Below are 17994 nucleotides of genomic sequence, written 5' to 3' on the forward strand. Positions count from 1 at the left end.
GTCCCTTTTCAATTCTAAGTTCTAATCAGAAGACAACTTAAGCACTACTGTGAAAGCAAATCCTACTTGGATATGGGCCAACTGGGAAATGTTTAATAAATATTCATCTGCTGGTGAGCCATTTCAAATGCTGCCATTTTCTTTGATCTGATTGTATCCATGAATTGGGAGCATGTTACATAGCCTCTCAAGCTTTCTCTGCCATAAATTTATGGTTGACCAGATTGTAACCTGAATACTGCTTTTCCATCTACCTATGGTAACAGTTCAATCTGTTGCTTATCAAATATATATTTACCTCTTGCTAGAAAATATTCTATTGTCCTTTGAAGAAGAGAAAATCTACTAAGTCCAATACTTGGTGGAGGGATTTGACTTTTTTTTAACTGTTGTAAATGGCCTCCCCTTTTTTAAAAGCAGTGAAACCCTAGTTCTAGATTCTCCCACAAAAGAAGACCCTCTCCTTGTCTATCTGTCAGGACCCTTAGGACGTTGCTTTTCCATAAGAAATAGGAGCAGAATTAGGCCATTTGGCCCACTGAGTCTGCCCTGCCAATTCATCATGGCTGATCCTATCAAAAATCTTATCAACCTCTGCCTTAAATGTACATAAAAACTTAGCATCTGCAGCTGCTGGTGGCAGTGAATTCCACAAATGCACCACTCTCTGGCTAAAGAAATTCCTCCTCATCTCCATTGGAAAAGGACAACCCTCTATTCTGAGGCTATGTACTCTTCCACCATGGGAAATATTCTCTCCACATCCACTCTATCAAGGTGTTTCACCATTCAATAGTTTTCAATGAGGTCACCCCTCATTTTTCTGAATTCTGGTGAATACAGGCCTAGAGCCATCATACACTCTTCATTTGACAAGCCATTCAATCCCGAAATCATTTTCCTGAACCTTCTTTGAACCCTCTCCAGTTTCAGCATATACTTCCTAAGATGAGGGGCCCAAAACTGCTCATAATACTTCAAGTGAGGCCTCACCGTGCTTTATAAAGGCTTAACATTGCATCCTCACTTTTATATTTAGTTCTTTTGAAATCAATGCCAACATCACATTTGCCTTCCTCAACAAGGCTCAGCTTGCAAATTAACCTTTAGGGAATCCTGCATGAAGACTCTCAAGTCCCTTTGCACTTCAGTTTTTAGGTATTTTCTCTCCATTTAGAAATTAGTCAACCCTTTCATTTCTTCTACCAAAGTGCATGCCCACACACATCTGCCATTTCTTTACCCATTCTCCTAATATGTCTAGGTCCTTCTGTAGCCTCTCTACTTTCTCAAAACTACTTGCCTCTCCACTTAGCTTCACATCGTCTGCAAACTTTGCAACAAAGCCCTCAATTCTATCATCCAAATCATTGACATGTAATGTAAAAATAATTGGCCCAATACAGACCCCTGTGGAACAACATTAGTCACTGGCAGCCACCTAGAAAAGGCTCCCTTTACTCCCACTCTTGCCTCCTGTCAATCAGCCACTGCTCTATCCATGCTAAATCTTCCCTGTAATACCATGGGCTTGTGGCTGATTAGGCAGCCTCATGTGTGGCATCTTGTCAAAGGCCTTCTGAAAACTCAAGTACACAACATCAACCAATTCTCCATTTGTCTATCCTGATTGTTATTTCTTCAAATAGTTCCAACAGATTTGTCAGGCAAAATTTTCCTTTCAGGAAACCATGCTGACTACATCATTTACCTCCAAGTACCCTGAGACCTCATCTTTAATAATCAAATCCAACATCTGAGGTCAGACTAACTAGCTTTTCTTCTGCTCTCCCTTCTTGAGGAGTGGAGTGACATTTGCAATTTTCCAGTCTTCCAGAACCATTTCAAAGTTGAGTGATTCTTGAAAGATCATGACTAATGCCTCCACGATCTCTTCAGTAACCTCTGTCGGAACCCTGGGATGTACACCCTGGGATGGCCACCTTTGTTTCCCAAGAACCTTTTCTCTAGTTATGGTGGCCTCACACACTTCATCACCCTGACATGAGGAACTTCCACCGTACTGTTAGTGTCTGCCACAGTGAAGACTGATACAAAATACTTACGAGGGGTAATTGATAAGTTCGTGGCCTAAGGTAGAAGGAGTCAATTTTAGAAAACCTAGCACATTTATTTTTCAACATAGCCCCCTCCTACGTTTACACACTTAGTCCAGTGGTCGTGGAGCATACGGGTCTTGGACCTCCAGAAAGTGTCCACAGATGGGTGATTGATAAGTTCGTGGCTTAAGGTAGAAGGAGATGAGTTATACAGCTCTCGTTACATGCACATGCAGGTCAACTCTTTCAGTGATTATGGAGAAAGTTTGAACTTAATAACTCATCTCCTTCTACCTTAGGCCACGAATTTATCAATCATCCCTGATGAGTCATTAACTTCTAAAATTGACTCCTACCTTAGGCCATGAACTTATCAATCACCCCTCGTATTTAGTTCATCTGCTATTTTGTTGTTCCCCCGTTACTACCTCTCCAGCATCGTTTTCCAGCAGTCCAATATCCATTCTCTCCTCTTTTTCACTTTATGATCTGAAGAAACTTTTGGTATATTTTTTATATTGGCTAGCTTACTTTCGTATTCAATCTTTACCATCATCTTTTTTAGTTGCCTTCTGTTCGTTTTTAAAAGCTTCCCAAGACTCTAACTTCCCACTAATTTTTGCTGTATTTATATACCTTCTTTTTGGCTTTTATGTTGGCTTCCCCTGTTAGGCACAGTTGTGTCATCTTTCCTTTAGAATTCTTCGTCTTTGGGATATATTGATCCTGTGCCTTCCGAATTACTTCCAGAAATTCCAGCCATTGATGCTCTGCATCATCCCTGCCAATGTTATTTTCCAGTCAATTCTGACTAACTCCTCTCTCGTGCCTCTGTAATTCCCTTTACTCCACTGCAGTACTGATCCATGTGACTTTAGCTTCTCAACTTTCAGGGTGAATTTGATCATATTATGATCATTTGTCCCTCAGGATTCTTTTACCTCAAGGTCTGTAATCAGTTCTGGTTCATTGCACAACACCCAGTCCAGAATAGCTGATCCCCTAGTGTGCTCAGCCGTGAGCTGCACTTAAAAAGCCATCTTGTAGGCACTCTAGAATTTTCCCCTCCTGAAGTCCAGCACTAACCTGATTTTCCTAACCTACCTGCATATTAAAATCTCCTATGACTATTGTAACATTGCCCTTTTAACATGTATTTTCTATCTCCTGTTGTAATTTGTAGGCCGTATCCTTACTACTGTTTCGGGGTTTGTATGCAACTCCCATCAGGGTCTTTTTAGCCTTGCAGTTCCTTAGCTCTATCCATAAAGATTCAACGCCTTCCAACCCTATGTCACCTCTTTCTAAAATGATTTTGCTTTATGTTTTATTAACAGAGCAATGCTGTCCCCTCTGCATTCTTGCCTGTCTTTTCAATACAATGTGTATCCTTGGACATTAAGCTCCCAGCTATAATCTTCTTTCAGGCATGACTCTGTGATGCCTACAACATCATACCTCCCAATTTGCAATGTGCTGCAAGTTCGTCTACCTTATTCCATATACAGCATGCATTCAGATACAACTCCTTCAGTCCTGTATTCACCCTTTTCAATTTTGTCTGCCTTTTACATTGCAACTCATCCTGTTAACTGCAGTTTTGCCCTATCGACAACCTCTCCTCACGCCTCTGTTTGTAAACCAGCTACCTCATCTTCAGAGCTATTACCTGCCTTTACCACAATACTTCTTGCATTGAAGTATATGCAGCTCAGTACACTAGTTGTACCATGCTTAGCTTTTTGGTCCCTAACTCTGAGGTCTACCAATATCTGCCTCCACAACCTGTTCCCATCCCCCTGAAACTAGTGTAAACCCCACTGTGCAGCATTAACAAACGTTCCAGTTAGGATATTAGGTCCCCTCCAGTTCAAGTGCAATCTGCCCCTTCTTTACAGATCCCACCTTCCCAGTGATCCAAAAATCCCAATGCAGAACCTTGTCACTCATCCTACCCATCTCATTGGTACCTATATGTACCATGACTTCTGGCTGTTCACCCTCCCACTTAAGAATGTTGGAGACTTGATCTGAGATATCCCAGACCCTGGAACCTGAAAGGCAACATACCATCTGGGAATCTTGTTCTCGTCCACAGAACCTCCTGTCTGTTCCCCTAACTAACAACTCCTCTATCACTACAGTGTTCCTGTTCTTCCCCCTTCCCTTCTGAGTCACAGAGGCAGACTTAGTGCCCAAGACCCAGCTACTGAGACTTCCCTCTCTTAGGTCATCTTCTGCCCCTCACTGTATCCAGTGTCTGTTGTTGAGGGGCTGGCCACAGGGTCACACAGAGGCACTAGCTCCTTAACCCCTTTCCCTTTCCCTTTCCTGACGGTCACTCAGTTCCCCTTAAGTGTAACTACACCTCTATATGTCCTAGCTATCATCCCTTCAGCCTCCGGAGTTCATCTAGTTCCAGCTCCAACTCCTTAATGCGGTTTGTTAGAAGCTGCAGCTGGATGCACTTCTCACATTTGCAGTGGTCAAGGGCACTGGAGGTCTCCCTGATTTCCCATATCCCACAAGAGGAGCATACCACTATCTTGCCTGGCATCTCTACTGTCCTAGCTGTGCAGATATAAAGAAGAGAAAGAAAAAAACTTGGAATTTTTCTTTCCTTTGCTTTCTCTGACTGAGCTAAAGCCTCAAGATCACCACTCTGACCCAGATGATGGCCACTGCATTTGTCCCTGCCTTACTTTAATTTGCTTTTGCTAATTAATCCCAAGCGCCGATTGTTTGCTGGTCAAAGCTCTTTTTCACTGTAACCACCCACTGCTGCCTTTTTTCCTGGGGCAGTAGATCTGATTGAAGTCCCCTTCTAAAACTTCCAATGTCCGATTGGCTGCTGGTCAAAACTCCTCTCATTCTTTGAAATTGCATCTGATGCAAGCCACACTTTTACAGTCTTTCTTCAGCAAACAACCATCCCCACTCTGTGTGATATCAGCCTTTGTAACCTGCTTCCTAAACTTTAATCATGATTGGTTGTTCTGGCTTGCTCTTGCACAGTACTTGTTTGTACTTCAGTTAAGTACAGTAGATCAATACTCTCTTGTAATGTAAATGAAGCATAAACTTAATTTATTTGTATTCAATTCATCGAGCAAGAAATAGATTCCTTTGTATAGATATTACAAATAATACAAGCCTTTTCCAAGTCATTCACCAGGACACCAAATCCTTCTGCGTCCTCTTGCCTTTCACATTGGTATTTTCTCTTGTCAGAATGGAAAACTTCACATTTCCCCATATTGCATTCTATTTCCCTGATCTTTGCCGATACACTTACCAATTTGCCTTGGAAACTTACTTGTATGCTCTTCTCAATCCCCGTCCCATCTATTTGTGTCATCAGCAGATTTAGCAATCATGCATTTGATGTTTTCATCCAAGTCATTTTTAGAAATAGATGAGGCTCAACAAAGATGCTTGTTTGTCAGATGCCATTAACACACTTTAAAATAAATTGAATGTGCTTCTATATCCTCTTCTCCTACTCTGATGTTTTTGAAATACTTTTGGTTCATAATTTAACAGGAAAATCATGACTACATTAGTTTGCTATTTACTAATCAATTAGATTTTATTGCTCCTCCTGTCCTCACTTGTTAATTTTATTCATTATGATTTGTCCTCTAAACTTCAGTCCACGTGGTTTTCTACATTCTGTACCTTACAGTCATTAAGAACAGTGCATTGTTATGGTTCATTCACTCTTTCACCTACAAAATGTAGAAATTAACAGCATCATATGCCAACCTCCAACATCATGAGTGGTTGTCCTGGCTTGCTCTTGCACAGTAATTGTTTGTACTTGTTCAAGAGAGCTTAGAAAGATTCTTCACATGATGATTAACAAATTGAATGTACTTCAGTTAGGGTAAGCAAAACAATGTCTTCTGAACTGTGTCATAGTTGTTTCTGATAGATTTTTCTCTTGGAGTACTGGAGGGGGCGGTTGTGTGGAAGTTTGCTTGAAGATTGATGTCATGTGTTGCTGTCCTCCAGCAAATAGCTTGCATGATTAAAGTAACAGCTGGATGGTCTGGGTCATCCTTTGTCTATGGAAAAATCTCAAGAGTAGGAAGATAAACGGATGAGAAATTAAAAAGGAAATCTAGTGGTAACTCCAGTTTCTAGGTAATTTGGTTGTCTTTAATTAATTTTGAAGCATCCATCAACACTATAAACAAAGTTGTGCACTGATAGATGGGATTGCATCCTTTTCCTGATAGCCCGAGGGAATCCTTGCAGCAGGGGGAACTAATGATTTTGATGTGCATGCTTTTTAATATGCCTTTACTAACTACCACTTAGATTTACAAAGTGTGTATGTTTATTGTGGCTGTAAAAGGAAGATTTTTAAGAATTCATTAACTTGCCTGACTTCAGAGTTTCAATTTTCAAGAGTTTATTTTGTTTTTTGTTAAAATCCCATAATCTTTTCAGCAGGGGAGGACGTTACAAATTTCTACAAAGAGCAATGAATAATAGTGGAGAAACTGAAAAATGGGGATTTTACTTAATATTAAAGCACAATATTGGAAGAACTTAACGGTACTTCAGTTAGCGCAGCCTTTGAAGTTACTGTCACAGTTGGTAGATTGTTTTCTTAGGAGATACCTCAGTGGTTGTATGGAAAATTTAAAAACTCAGTTGATGCTTCAGGTTAGTCTTTGTCAGGACATTATTTTTGAGTTTTGGGGTAAAACTCTGGATCCTTTTAATATTTCATGGCACTGGCTCGGAGATTGGCACGAAATGGCATCCAATTTTGTATGTGTTGCTCAAGATTTCCAACATCTGCAAAATCCCTTGTGTTTACAATTTACCGTTGAAATATTTTGTCACCGTACGGCCATTTCAAGATGCGCTGCTTGCTGATTGATCAGGTTACGGCACTGTTGCTAGTTCTCCAGGGGTTTATAACAAATAGGGTAAAAGGAGTTGGTGGGAAGTTGAGTACCTAGAAATCTGAATTAGAAATATTTACTAGGTTAGAAATATAGTCCTGAAGTTTTATTAAGGAATCTGATTTTATTATGCAGGTGTCTTATACCTCTTGGTTCCTGGATGCCTTTAATTATGCAATTTTGAAGAAGATAGATGTTCTGAACCTCAGCATAGGAGGGCCAGACTTCATGGATCATCCTTTTGTTGATAAGGTATGAAATTAAAATTGATTTATTATAGAATGTACAGAGGTACATTAAAAAAACTTGCCTTGCATATCGTTGATACGGATCTATTCATTACACAGTGCATTGAAGTAGTACAAGTTAAAGCAGTAACAAAATGCAGAATAAAGTGTAACAGCTGCAGAGTGCAGTGCAAGATTATAATGAGGTGGACTGTGAGTTCTAGGAAACCATTCAATAGTCTTATAATGAGGTAGAAGTTTAAATTCCAGATGCAAAACTTCTCCACAAATTGCCATGATCCTTAATGAAGGGGTGGAGATTTGATGGGTAGAAATTTTCAATTTATTAAATGAAGTATCCTTCCCTACTTGTGTTTCAATTGAAAAGAGTCTTTTTGCAGTTATGCATTTTCTCTTTTTGATGATATTACTGTTAGGTGGAAACTTAAAAGTTGTCAGCTTGGGTCAGAAAGAATCAATGAAAATCCTTTTTTCCATTAGCAATTTTTCAATGACATTTGGTGGCAGTCTGCAAATCTACCAAGTGCATGATTCACATTTTAAACTGTCTGTTGCTTAATTTATAGTTTTTAATGTTATTTTTACAAAATAATGTGATTTGTATTTCAAGATATTTCATGAATATTTGAACACAGACTTCAAAATGCCATTTTTCATGGAGCCAGCAATTAAATTTGTTCTATAGGGATGGGTTATCATGAGTGTATTGTGTCATTGCTGATAAAGGGGCACAGGGGACTTTATGATTTAGATGGTGAAGAATTGAGCTGCATGAAACGATTGAGGTGCTGGCATTGAAAAGTTGAGGCCAGCATAGATCTGCTTTGATCTTGTTGAATTCTGTGGTAGAACCTGAGAGTTCTGATGATTTAGTGTTCCTATTTTTTATGTTCCTCATTAGATAGGCATTAGCCCAGTTTTAAAACCCTCTATTTCTCTTGAGGAATCTGTTGAGAAGTTAAACTAGTGCCATAATCTGTGTTTTCACAGATGTGAGTGTTGCAGTAAATAATCCAATTTTACATCTATGTAAATGTGGCAAGTCATAAAAAGCATGTTTTAGTGCAGTTTAACAAAGATTTGCAGTGGACCCATTTTAACCATCTTTTTTGAAAAGCATTCAGTAAGATGTCATTCAGTAGATTTATGATCTTCAGACTGTGCAGTGAGCAAAAAGTTAGCAGGATGGATAGCCAGCTCACCATATGACATCTTTACATTTAAGCTTTGCTTTTGAACATTGTTGTCCCTCAAGGATGTGCGGTGAGAGTTCGGTAATCACAATTTGCATGAATGATCTGCAGTTTCTGATCTGTGGAGCTTAATATTGCAGTTGGTATACGAAAGCAAAATATTGCAAAATAACAAGTTTGGATCATCTATGCAGTTGGGAAGCTTGTGTCAATGTAATTAAGTCTGTGGTTTCACATTTTGGTGTGAATACTAAGGGTCATGTGAAAATAAAAATAAAAGGATTATGGGAATACAAACATTGCTAAACACCACACACAATGCTGGAGGAACTCACCAGGTCAGGCAGCATCAATGGAAATGAATAAACAGTCAATATTTTGGGCCAAGACCCTTCTTTAGGTCTGTCAAGGAAGGAAAAAGATGCTAGAAGTAAAACCTGGGAGTGGGGAAGAAGGACTGGCTAGAAAAGTGATGGGTGAAGCCAGGTAGGTGAAAGGTTAAAGAACTGGAGAAGAGGGAATCAGATGGGAGGGAAGAGTTGACTAGGGTGAAAGGGAAGAAGGAGGGCCACCAGGAGGAGGTGATAGGTACGTGAGGAGAAGAGGTAAGAGGCCATGGAATGGAATAGAACCAGAGGAAAAGGGGAGGGAAAACATTATCAGAAGGAGAAATCGTTATTTGTGCCATCAGGTTTACCTAGATGGAAAAGAGGTGTTGCTCTTCCACCCGGAGAGTGGCCTTGTGTTATAACATATCTCATAACATATTGCTAATTGTTTTTATCGAAGTTAATAAGGTCTTTTTAAGAGATAGCAAAGCCATCCACGGTATCATTTTGTCAAAACAACTATGAATTGTTTTTAGAAGGATGGAATTTGAAGACCAACAATGTATTTAATCTTGGATAAAAGTGCCCAGCAATGGCTGCTGCCTCTGGAAAAACATACAAGGGCACTAGGGAATTTGCTTTTTCAAAAAAATATATATATTTTGTTCAAGAATTGTTGCATCTTGTAGTTGTGTTACTGAAAATTCACTTTTGTAAGGGTCCTAAATTGTGCATTCACAATAGAAAAGGCAAACAGAAACCTACTGAAGGCTATTAAGGGTGTCGAATATTCTCTAGGAAACTTCTTTCTTCAGAATATGATCACAGTGGATGAGACAATGATATAGATGCACACGAGACCGAGGTAATGAGGCTAATGTTGATCAGAGCTACATAGGTCCTACAGTATTCAAGTGGAGCTAGTAAGGTCTCAGTAGACAGTTGTTTGTGCTGTATATTTCATTTTGAAATGGTTGATTAGTTCATTGTATCTGACTTGTCGTAAGTAAATTTTAATTCATAAATATTTGCTATAGTTACGGAAAATGCACTGGATTAACAATGGTGCAGTGTTCTTATTTGATGACGTACGTTGTTGGAGAAATGTACTGGGACTCTTCATCGTGGTTTATCTTGTTCTATATTCTGGTGCTGAAAACAATTATTCCTTAGTGGTGCCACGTTGATAGGGCCTCAAGGCTTGTTGGCATAGCCATGCTTAGCCTGCGCCCTGGTATTGAAATTAACCATGGCATCACTATTGCAAAGATACCTGACCTATATTAAATTTACTGCTGTGATGTTATCATCTTAAAAAGACAAAAAAAACTTGTTTTGCTCTTCTTCATCTATCACCAGTAATATTTATATTATTAAGAAATTATATTTCTAGCTAATGTGTGGTTTGTCATTTAATGTTTTGTATTGTTACATTTTGGTTAATTTGCAGGTACAATGGAGGTAAGTTGCTGTTTCTAACTTAAAGCAAACCTAAAATGATTATATACTGAATGAAATTACTGTGATGGAGTTCCTCTTTTGTGAGGTTGCAGGTTGGAGGGGAAGGAAGTGAGGTGGGAGGTACAGAGATAAGTTTGCCTTTAATTTCATGGTGTCTTTTGCCCCCTTTAGGTTTGGGAACTGACTGCTAATAAAGTGATCATGGTCTCTGCAATTGGTAATGATGGGCCTCTTTATGGGTGAGTTTGCTGTAATTGATCTTGGTTATGAAATTCAAAGTTTGAGGCTTGGTTACAGCACTGACAAAGCTGATTGTGCTTTTGTGTCTAGCCGCAGGATTCTGGGGAAAAGTAGTGTTTCTGTTTGCAGCGAAGAAAGACTAGATTTTTTATTATTACCCGCAGGCACTATGGTTAAGAAGTTGGATGAATTTGAGGTGCATTTCACACCTACTTGTAGGACATTGTCCAAACTTGTTAATGACAAATATTAATGACTATTAACTTTATAAATGACAGTCCACGAAACAACTTTAAGTTTTCTACTACACACATCAAAGTTGCTGGTGAACGCTGCTGCTAAGTGCTGGATAGAAACACTAAGCATCTGAATTACAACAACTGCACTGGGTTTCATTGTGTACTGTAACTAGAATGCAAGTTAACTTTTATGAAAATAGTCTCATTCACTTAAATCATCAACTTTGCATTTGCAATACATTAGGCAGTAGAGCCATAACAGAAAGCAGAATGCTGAGGCTAGTTTGATCAGCTATTACACTAGAACTACAATGCAAAAAGGGGTCAATTGAGCCACTGTCCATGCCAGTTGAATAAAACTACTTTGAATAATTTCAAACACAAGAGATTCTGCAGATGCTGAAAATCCAAAGCATGAATTTCCATGCAAGGTCAATTTCTCCTTTTGGTAATTTTTTCCCCCCTTCCTCTTCCCTCTTCTTGTATTCCATACTCTGGCCTCTGTCCTCTTAGCTCATTTCCTTACCTGCCTATTGCCTCCCCCTGGTGTACCTCCTCCTTCCTTTTATCCCATAGTCCACTCTTCTCTCCTATCATATTTCTTCTTCTTCAACCCTTTACCTTTACTATCCACCTGACTTCACCTACCACCTTCCAGCTGGTCCTATTTTCCCTTACGCCATCTTTTATTCTGACGTCTTTCCCCCTTCCTTCCTAGTACTGAGAAAGGGTCTCGGCCCAAAATGTCGAATGTTTCTTCATTTTTAGGGATGTTGCCTGACCTCCTGAATTCCTCCAGTATATTGTTTGTTGGTTTGAATAATCTTGCCTTTCAGTAATATTCCCTTATCCCACCAGTTTGGTCTCCAAGTAGATATCAAAATAATTTTGAAAACTTGAGTGTTTTTGCTTGTATATGTTGTAAGTGAATTCTAAACCCCTACTACAACTGAAGCAAAATTATTTTTCCTCTACTAATCATTCACTGGTTATGCCCACCAACCCAACTATTTTTTCAAGTGTCTCAATATTTTGTACATCAATTTATTGCATTAATAGTAGCCTTCAGGATTATGCTTCTGTACTCTACAAATGCTTCTTTCTAAAAGAATAGTTAAAACTAGTGCAATTTTGTTTTTCAGGGAAGGGTTGCTATTCAACTTCAGCTTAATTATGAATGTCCCATGTAATTTGTGGATTATTTTCAGAAATTCTTTGACATAGAACCATAGAACATTACAGCACAGAAACAGGCCTTTTGGCCCTTCTTGGCTGTGCCGAACCATTTTTCTGCCTAGTCCCACTGATCTGCACCTGGACCATATCCCTCCATACACCTCTCATCCATGTACCTGTCTAAGTTTTTCTTAAATGTTAAAAGTGAGCTCGTATTTACCACTTCATCTGGCAGCTCATTCCACACTTCCACCACTCTCTGTGTGAAGAAGCCCCCCCCCCCCACCACATGTCCCTTTTAAACTTTTCCCCCTTCACCCTTAACCCATATCCTCTGGTTTTTTTCTCCCCTTGCCTCAGTGGAAAAAGCCTGCTTACACTCACGCTATCCATACCTATCATAATTTTATATACCTCTATCAAATCTCCCCTCATTCTTCTACGCTTCAGCGAAGAAAGTCCTAACCTATTCAACCTTTCTCTGTAATTCAGTTTCTCAAGTCCCGGCAACGTCCTTGTAAACCTTCTCTGCACTCTTTCAACCTTATTAATATCCTTCCTGTAATTTGGTGACCAAAACTGTACACCGTACTCCAAATTCGGCCTAACCGATGCCTTATACAACCTCACCATAACATTCCAACTCTTATACTCAATACTTTGATTAATAAAGGCCAATGTACCAAAAGCTCCCTTTACGACCCCATCTACCTGTGACGCCACTTTTAGGGAATTTTGTATCTGTATTCCCAGATCCCTTTGTTCTACTGCACTCCATTTACCTTGTATGTTCTATCTTGGTTTGTCCTTCCAAAGTGCAATACCTCACACTTGTCTGTATTAAACTCCATCTGCCATTTTTCAGTCCATTTTTCCAGCTGGTCCAAATCCCTCTGCAAGTTTTGAAAACCTTCCTCATTGTCCACTACACCTCCAATCTTTATATCTTCAGCAAATTTGCTGATCCAATTTACCGCATTATCATCTAGATCATTGATATAGATGACAAATAACAGTGGACCCAGCACTGATCCCTGTGGCACACCACTAGTCACAGGCCTCCACTCTGAGAAGCAATCCTCCACTACCACTCTCTGGCTTCTTCCATTGAGCCAATGTCTAATCCAATTTACTACCTCTCCATCTATACCTAGCAGCTGAATCTTCCTAACTAACCTCCCATGCAGGACCTTGTCAAAGGCCTTACTGAAGTCCATGTAGACAACATCCACTGCCTTCCCTTCATCCACTTTCCTGGTAACGTCCTCAAAAAAACTCTAATAGATTGGTTAAACATGACCTACCATGCACAAAGCCATGTTGACTCTCCCTAATAAGTCCCTGTCTATCCAAATACTTGTAGATCCTATCTCTCAGTACTCCTTCCAAAAATTTACTTACTACCGACGTCAAACTTACCAGCCTATAATTTCCTGGATTACTTATAGAGCCTTTTTTAAATAACGGAACAACATGAGCTATCCTCCAACCCTCCGGCACCTCACCTGTAGATATCGACATTTTAAATATATCTGCCATGGCCCCTGCAATTTCAACACTAGTCTCCTTCAAGGTCCGAGGGAATATCCTGTCAGGTCCTGGGAATTTGCCTCTGATTTGCCTCAAAATAGCAAGCACCTCCTCCTCCTCCTCAATCTGTGTAGGTTCCATGACCTCACTACTTGTTTGCCTTATTTCCATTGACTCCGTGCCAGTTTGCTTAGTAAATACAGACGCAAAAAACCCATTTAAGATCTCCCCCATTTCTTTTGGTTCCATACATACCCGACCACACTGATCTTCAAGAGGACCAATTTTATCCCTTACTGTCCTTTTGCTCTTAATATACCTGTAGAAGCTCTTTGGATTATCCTTCACCTTGACTGCCAAAGCAACCTCATGTCTTCTTTTAGCCCTCCTGATTTCTTTCTAAGTATTTTTTTTGCACTTTTTATACTCCTCAAGCACCTTATTTGCTCCGTTTCTTATACATGTCATACATCTCTCTCTTCCTCTTTATCAGTGTTCCAATATCCCTTGAGAACCAAGGTTCCTTACTCTTATTCACTTTGCCTTTAATCCTGACAGGAACGTACAAACTCTGCACTCTCAAAATTTCTCCTTTGAAGGCCTCCCACTTACCAATCACACCCTTGCCAGAGAACAACCTGTTCCAATCCATGCTTTTTAGATCCTTTCTCATTTCTTCAAATTTGGCCTTTTTCCAATTTAGAACCTCAACCCGAGGACTAGATCTATCTTTATCCATGATCAAGTTGAAACTTAATAGTGTTATGATCACTGGAACCAAAGTGTTCCCCTACACACACTAACGTCACCTGTCCTGACTCGTTTCCTAATAGGAGATCTAATATATCCTCTCTAGTTGGTACCTCTATATATTGATTTAGAAAACTTTCCTGAACACACTTACAAAATCTAATCCGTCTAAACCTTTAACAGTATGGGAATCCCAGTCAATATGTGGAAAATTAAAATCCCCTACTATCACAACTTTATGTTCCCAGCAGTTGTCTGCTATCTGTCTGCAGATTTGCTCCTCCAATTCTTGGTGACTATTGGGTGGTCTATAATACAACCCCATTAATGTGGTCATACCTTTCCTGTTCTCAGCTCCACCCATATGGCCTCGGTAGACAAGCCCTCTAATCTGTTCTGCCTGAGCACTGCTGTAACATTTTCCCTGACTAGCAATGCCCCCCCCCGCCCCCCACCCTTCATTCCTCTGCCTCTATCATGTCTGAAACATCGGAACCCTGGAACATTAAGCTGCCAGTCCTGCCCCTCCTGCAGCCAAGTTTCACTAACAGCTATAATGTCTTAATTCCATGTGTCAATCCATGCCCTCAGCTCGTCAGCCTTCCCCACAATACTCCTTGCATTGAAATAGACACACCTCAGAAGATTATTACCACCACACACAACCCTTCTATTTGTGACTTTGTATGATCTTTTATCATCATTTATTTTCACCCCCGCTCCACTGTCTGCGCTGGCACTCTGGTTCCCATCCCCCTGCAAATCTAGTTTAAACCCTCCCTAAAAGCACTAACAAACCTCTGTGCAAGGATATTGGTCCCCTTGTAGTTCATGTGTAACCCATCTCTCTTGTACAGGTCCCACCTGCCCCAGAAGAGGTCCCAGTGATCCTGAAATCTGAAACCCTGCCCCCAACACCAGTTCCCCAGCCACATGTTCATCTGCCAGAGCATCCTATTCTTACCCTCACTGGCACGTGGCACAGGTAGCAATCCTGAGATTAGCATCCTTGATGTCCTGCTTTTTAACTTCCTACCAAGCTCTCTATACTCACTCTTCAGGACCTCCTCACTCTTTCTTCCTACGTCATTAGTCCCGATGTGTACCATGACATCTGGCTGATCACCCTCCCACTTCAGAATGCTGTGTATGCGATCAGAGACATCCCTGACCCTGGCACCCTGGAGGCAACAAACCATCCGGGAGTCTCTGTCACGACCACAGTACCTCCTTTCTGTATCTCTATTGAGTCCCCCATCACTACCACTCTCCTCTTCTTCCACCCTCCCTTCTGCACTGCAGAACCAGACTCAGTGCCAGAGATCCGACTGCTGCAGTTTGTCCCAGGTAAGTCATTCCTCCCCCTCCCACCCTCCCCCCCCGCCCAACAGTATCCAAATCAGTAGACTTGTTGTTGAGGGGAATGGCCACAGGGGAACCCTGCTCTGCCTGCCCTTTCCCCTTCCCTCGCCTGATGGTAACCTAATTACCTGTGTGCTGCTGCTTTGGCGTAACAACCTCCCTGAAGCTACTATCTATAAACATCTCATTCTCCCAAAAGATCTGGAGGTCATCCAGCTCCTGCTCCAGTTCCTTAATGGATCTTACTTTGTTAGGAGCTGCAGCTGGAAGCACTTCTTGCAGGTGTCGTTGTCAGGGACACTGGAGGTCTCCCTGACTTCCCACATCCTGCAAGAGGAGCATTCCAACATCCTGCCTGGCATTCTCTCTACTCTAAACAAACAAAACAAAACTTACCGGAACCTATCCTCTTTGGTTTGATATTTGTTTGTGGGATGGAAACAGTACCTGACCGGGAAAGTACACTGAACCGTGTCCATGCTCATTCCATTCCCTTTATTGGAGAGTGTGGTTTCAGCTACATGGATCTTGCTTTCTGGAATCCTAAATCCCTTTACTGAATGAGTCTTTCTTATAAATATTGTTGATGCCGCTCAAAATAAAAAGACTTAAATTATTTAAAATCTATTGATTTACATAGAGTCATTAAAATTGCACAAAATGACATGTTGTCTTTCTCCTATGACTTTGATTATTGCACTGTGGGTGTACCTACACCTCAGGGTCTATAGTGGTTCAAGAAGGCAGCTCATCACCGCCTTCTCAAGGGCACCTAGGGATGGGCAATAAATGCTAGCCTAGCTGGCAACACCTACATTCTGTAAATGAATGAAAAAAAAATTGCACTACAGTTTCTCGAATCTGAAGGCTGTGGATTCAACTTTGCCTTGGCATTTGATATGTAGTCAGAAGTTGTTTGTTTTAGCTGATATGCTTAAAGCTTACTTCTCCATGTTAGTATAAAAAGTTGGATTGGCAGTAATTGCAGAAGGTCAGGAGAGTTCTAAACTCTTGACATGCGTGAAGACTTCTGGAATGTTCATTATCATAAACGTGTTTATGGCATCTTTGACAACAAATTAGTATGTTTAGACCGGTCTATTTTGCAGTGGCAAAACTTCAAAAAAGACATCATTAGCTGCCAGAGATTTAAACAGAATTTAGAAAAATATGAAAGTTATCATGTTTGCCATGACTTGACACAGCTTAAATAATAATCCTAGTTTATTAACTCATTCTTTCTTTCTTTTTCAATCTTTTTATTGATTTTCAAGTTCAAAAACATAGTAACAATAGTAATACAAAGAAATTGGAATTATATTATTGATATTAGACATATGCAAGTAAAACTATAGAAAAAATACAAGTATACTAAACCTCCCAAACTCTCGATATAGTTAATCATGATTAAAGGAAAAATAAAAAAAATCACAAGAAAGAAAAAACCCCAAAAAGTAACAAAAAAGCTAAGAAAAAAAAACTGAACTAAACTGAACCAAAAACTGATTGAAGCAAAACAAGGCTGGGCTAATATATTACATTGAATACAATCATTAATGTCGTCAACTCCGCTCCTCTATCCGTATATTCTAGGTTAATAAAAAGGATTCGGAAAAGATCAAGCTACATCAAATGAAAGTGTTGAATAAATGGCTTCCAGGTCTCTTCAAATTTAACTGAAGGATCAAAAATGACACTTCTAATTTTTTCTAAATTTAAACATGATATGATTTGGGATAACCATTGAAATGTAATAGGGGGATTGGTCTCTTAGCAGAAGGGTTTAATCACAGCTATTTATGATATAATTATGAAAATACAGCCAGGTATATCAGATAAAATTAAAAATGAATGGGAAAGGGAACTTCAACTTCACTTACCTATAGAAAAATGGGAGAAAATTTTTCAGTTAGTTAGCTCTAATATGTGCTGAACATACGTTGGTACAAATTAAGGTGGTACATGGGGCTCACATGTCTAAAGATAAACGAGCTCGATTTTTACTCCTTATAAATCCTGTTTGTGACAGATGTCACTCTGAGGTAGCTTCTTTGACTCATAGGTTCTGGTCTTGCCCTCTTTTGGAAAAATTTTGGAAAGATATTTTTAATATTATTTCAACAGTTTTGCGCATTCATTTACAACCTCAACCTATTACTGCAGTTTTTGGTTTATCAATGATGGATCATAGCTCTTTATCCTCTTCAGCCCGTCGGATGATTGCATTTGCTACATTAATGGCTAGAAGATCCATCTTATAGTATTAACTCATTCTAACCTTAAATGTTTTGAATCTAATGTTGCTTCATCTTTTCCAGTACTCTCAATAATCCTGCTGACCAGATGGATGTAATTGGTGTAGGTGGGATTGATTTTGAAGACAACATGGCTCGATTCTCCTCCAGAGGAATGACCACTTGGGTAAGTTAGCAATGAATTGTATATCTCTTACTTGAAGATTGACCACAGAAAGACCAACACATAAAG

At 39.8% G+C, this 17994-nt stretch overlaps 1 protein-coding gene across 4 annotated transcripts in view; it reads left to right on the forward strand.

The window, feature by feature from the left end:
- Positions 1-17994, forward strand: part of mbtps1 (membrane-bound transcription factor peptidase, site 1) — a 123453-nt gene that overhangs the window by 48705 nt on the left and 56754 nt on the right. For all 4 annotated transcript variants that reach the window (XM_063066728.1, XM_063066724.1, XM_063066725.1 and 1 more), the window contains exons 7-9: positions 7115-7231; positions 10382-10449; positions 17826-17928. In XM_063066728.1, coding sequence (XP_062922798.1) covers positions 7115-7231; positions 10382-10449; positions 17826-17928 — 288 coding nt within the window. The remainder of the gene's footprint in view (positions 1-7114; positions 7232-10381; positions 10450-17825; positions 17929-17994) is intronic.

This window comes from Mobula hypostoma, chromosome 14 (assembly GCF_963921235.1).
Source record: "Mobula hypostoma chromosome 14, sMobHyp1.1, whole genome shotgun sequence".
Classification (NCBI taxonomy): Eukaryota; Metazoa; Chordata; class Chondrichthyes; order Myliobatiformes; family Myliobatidae; genus Mobula; species Mobula hypostoma.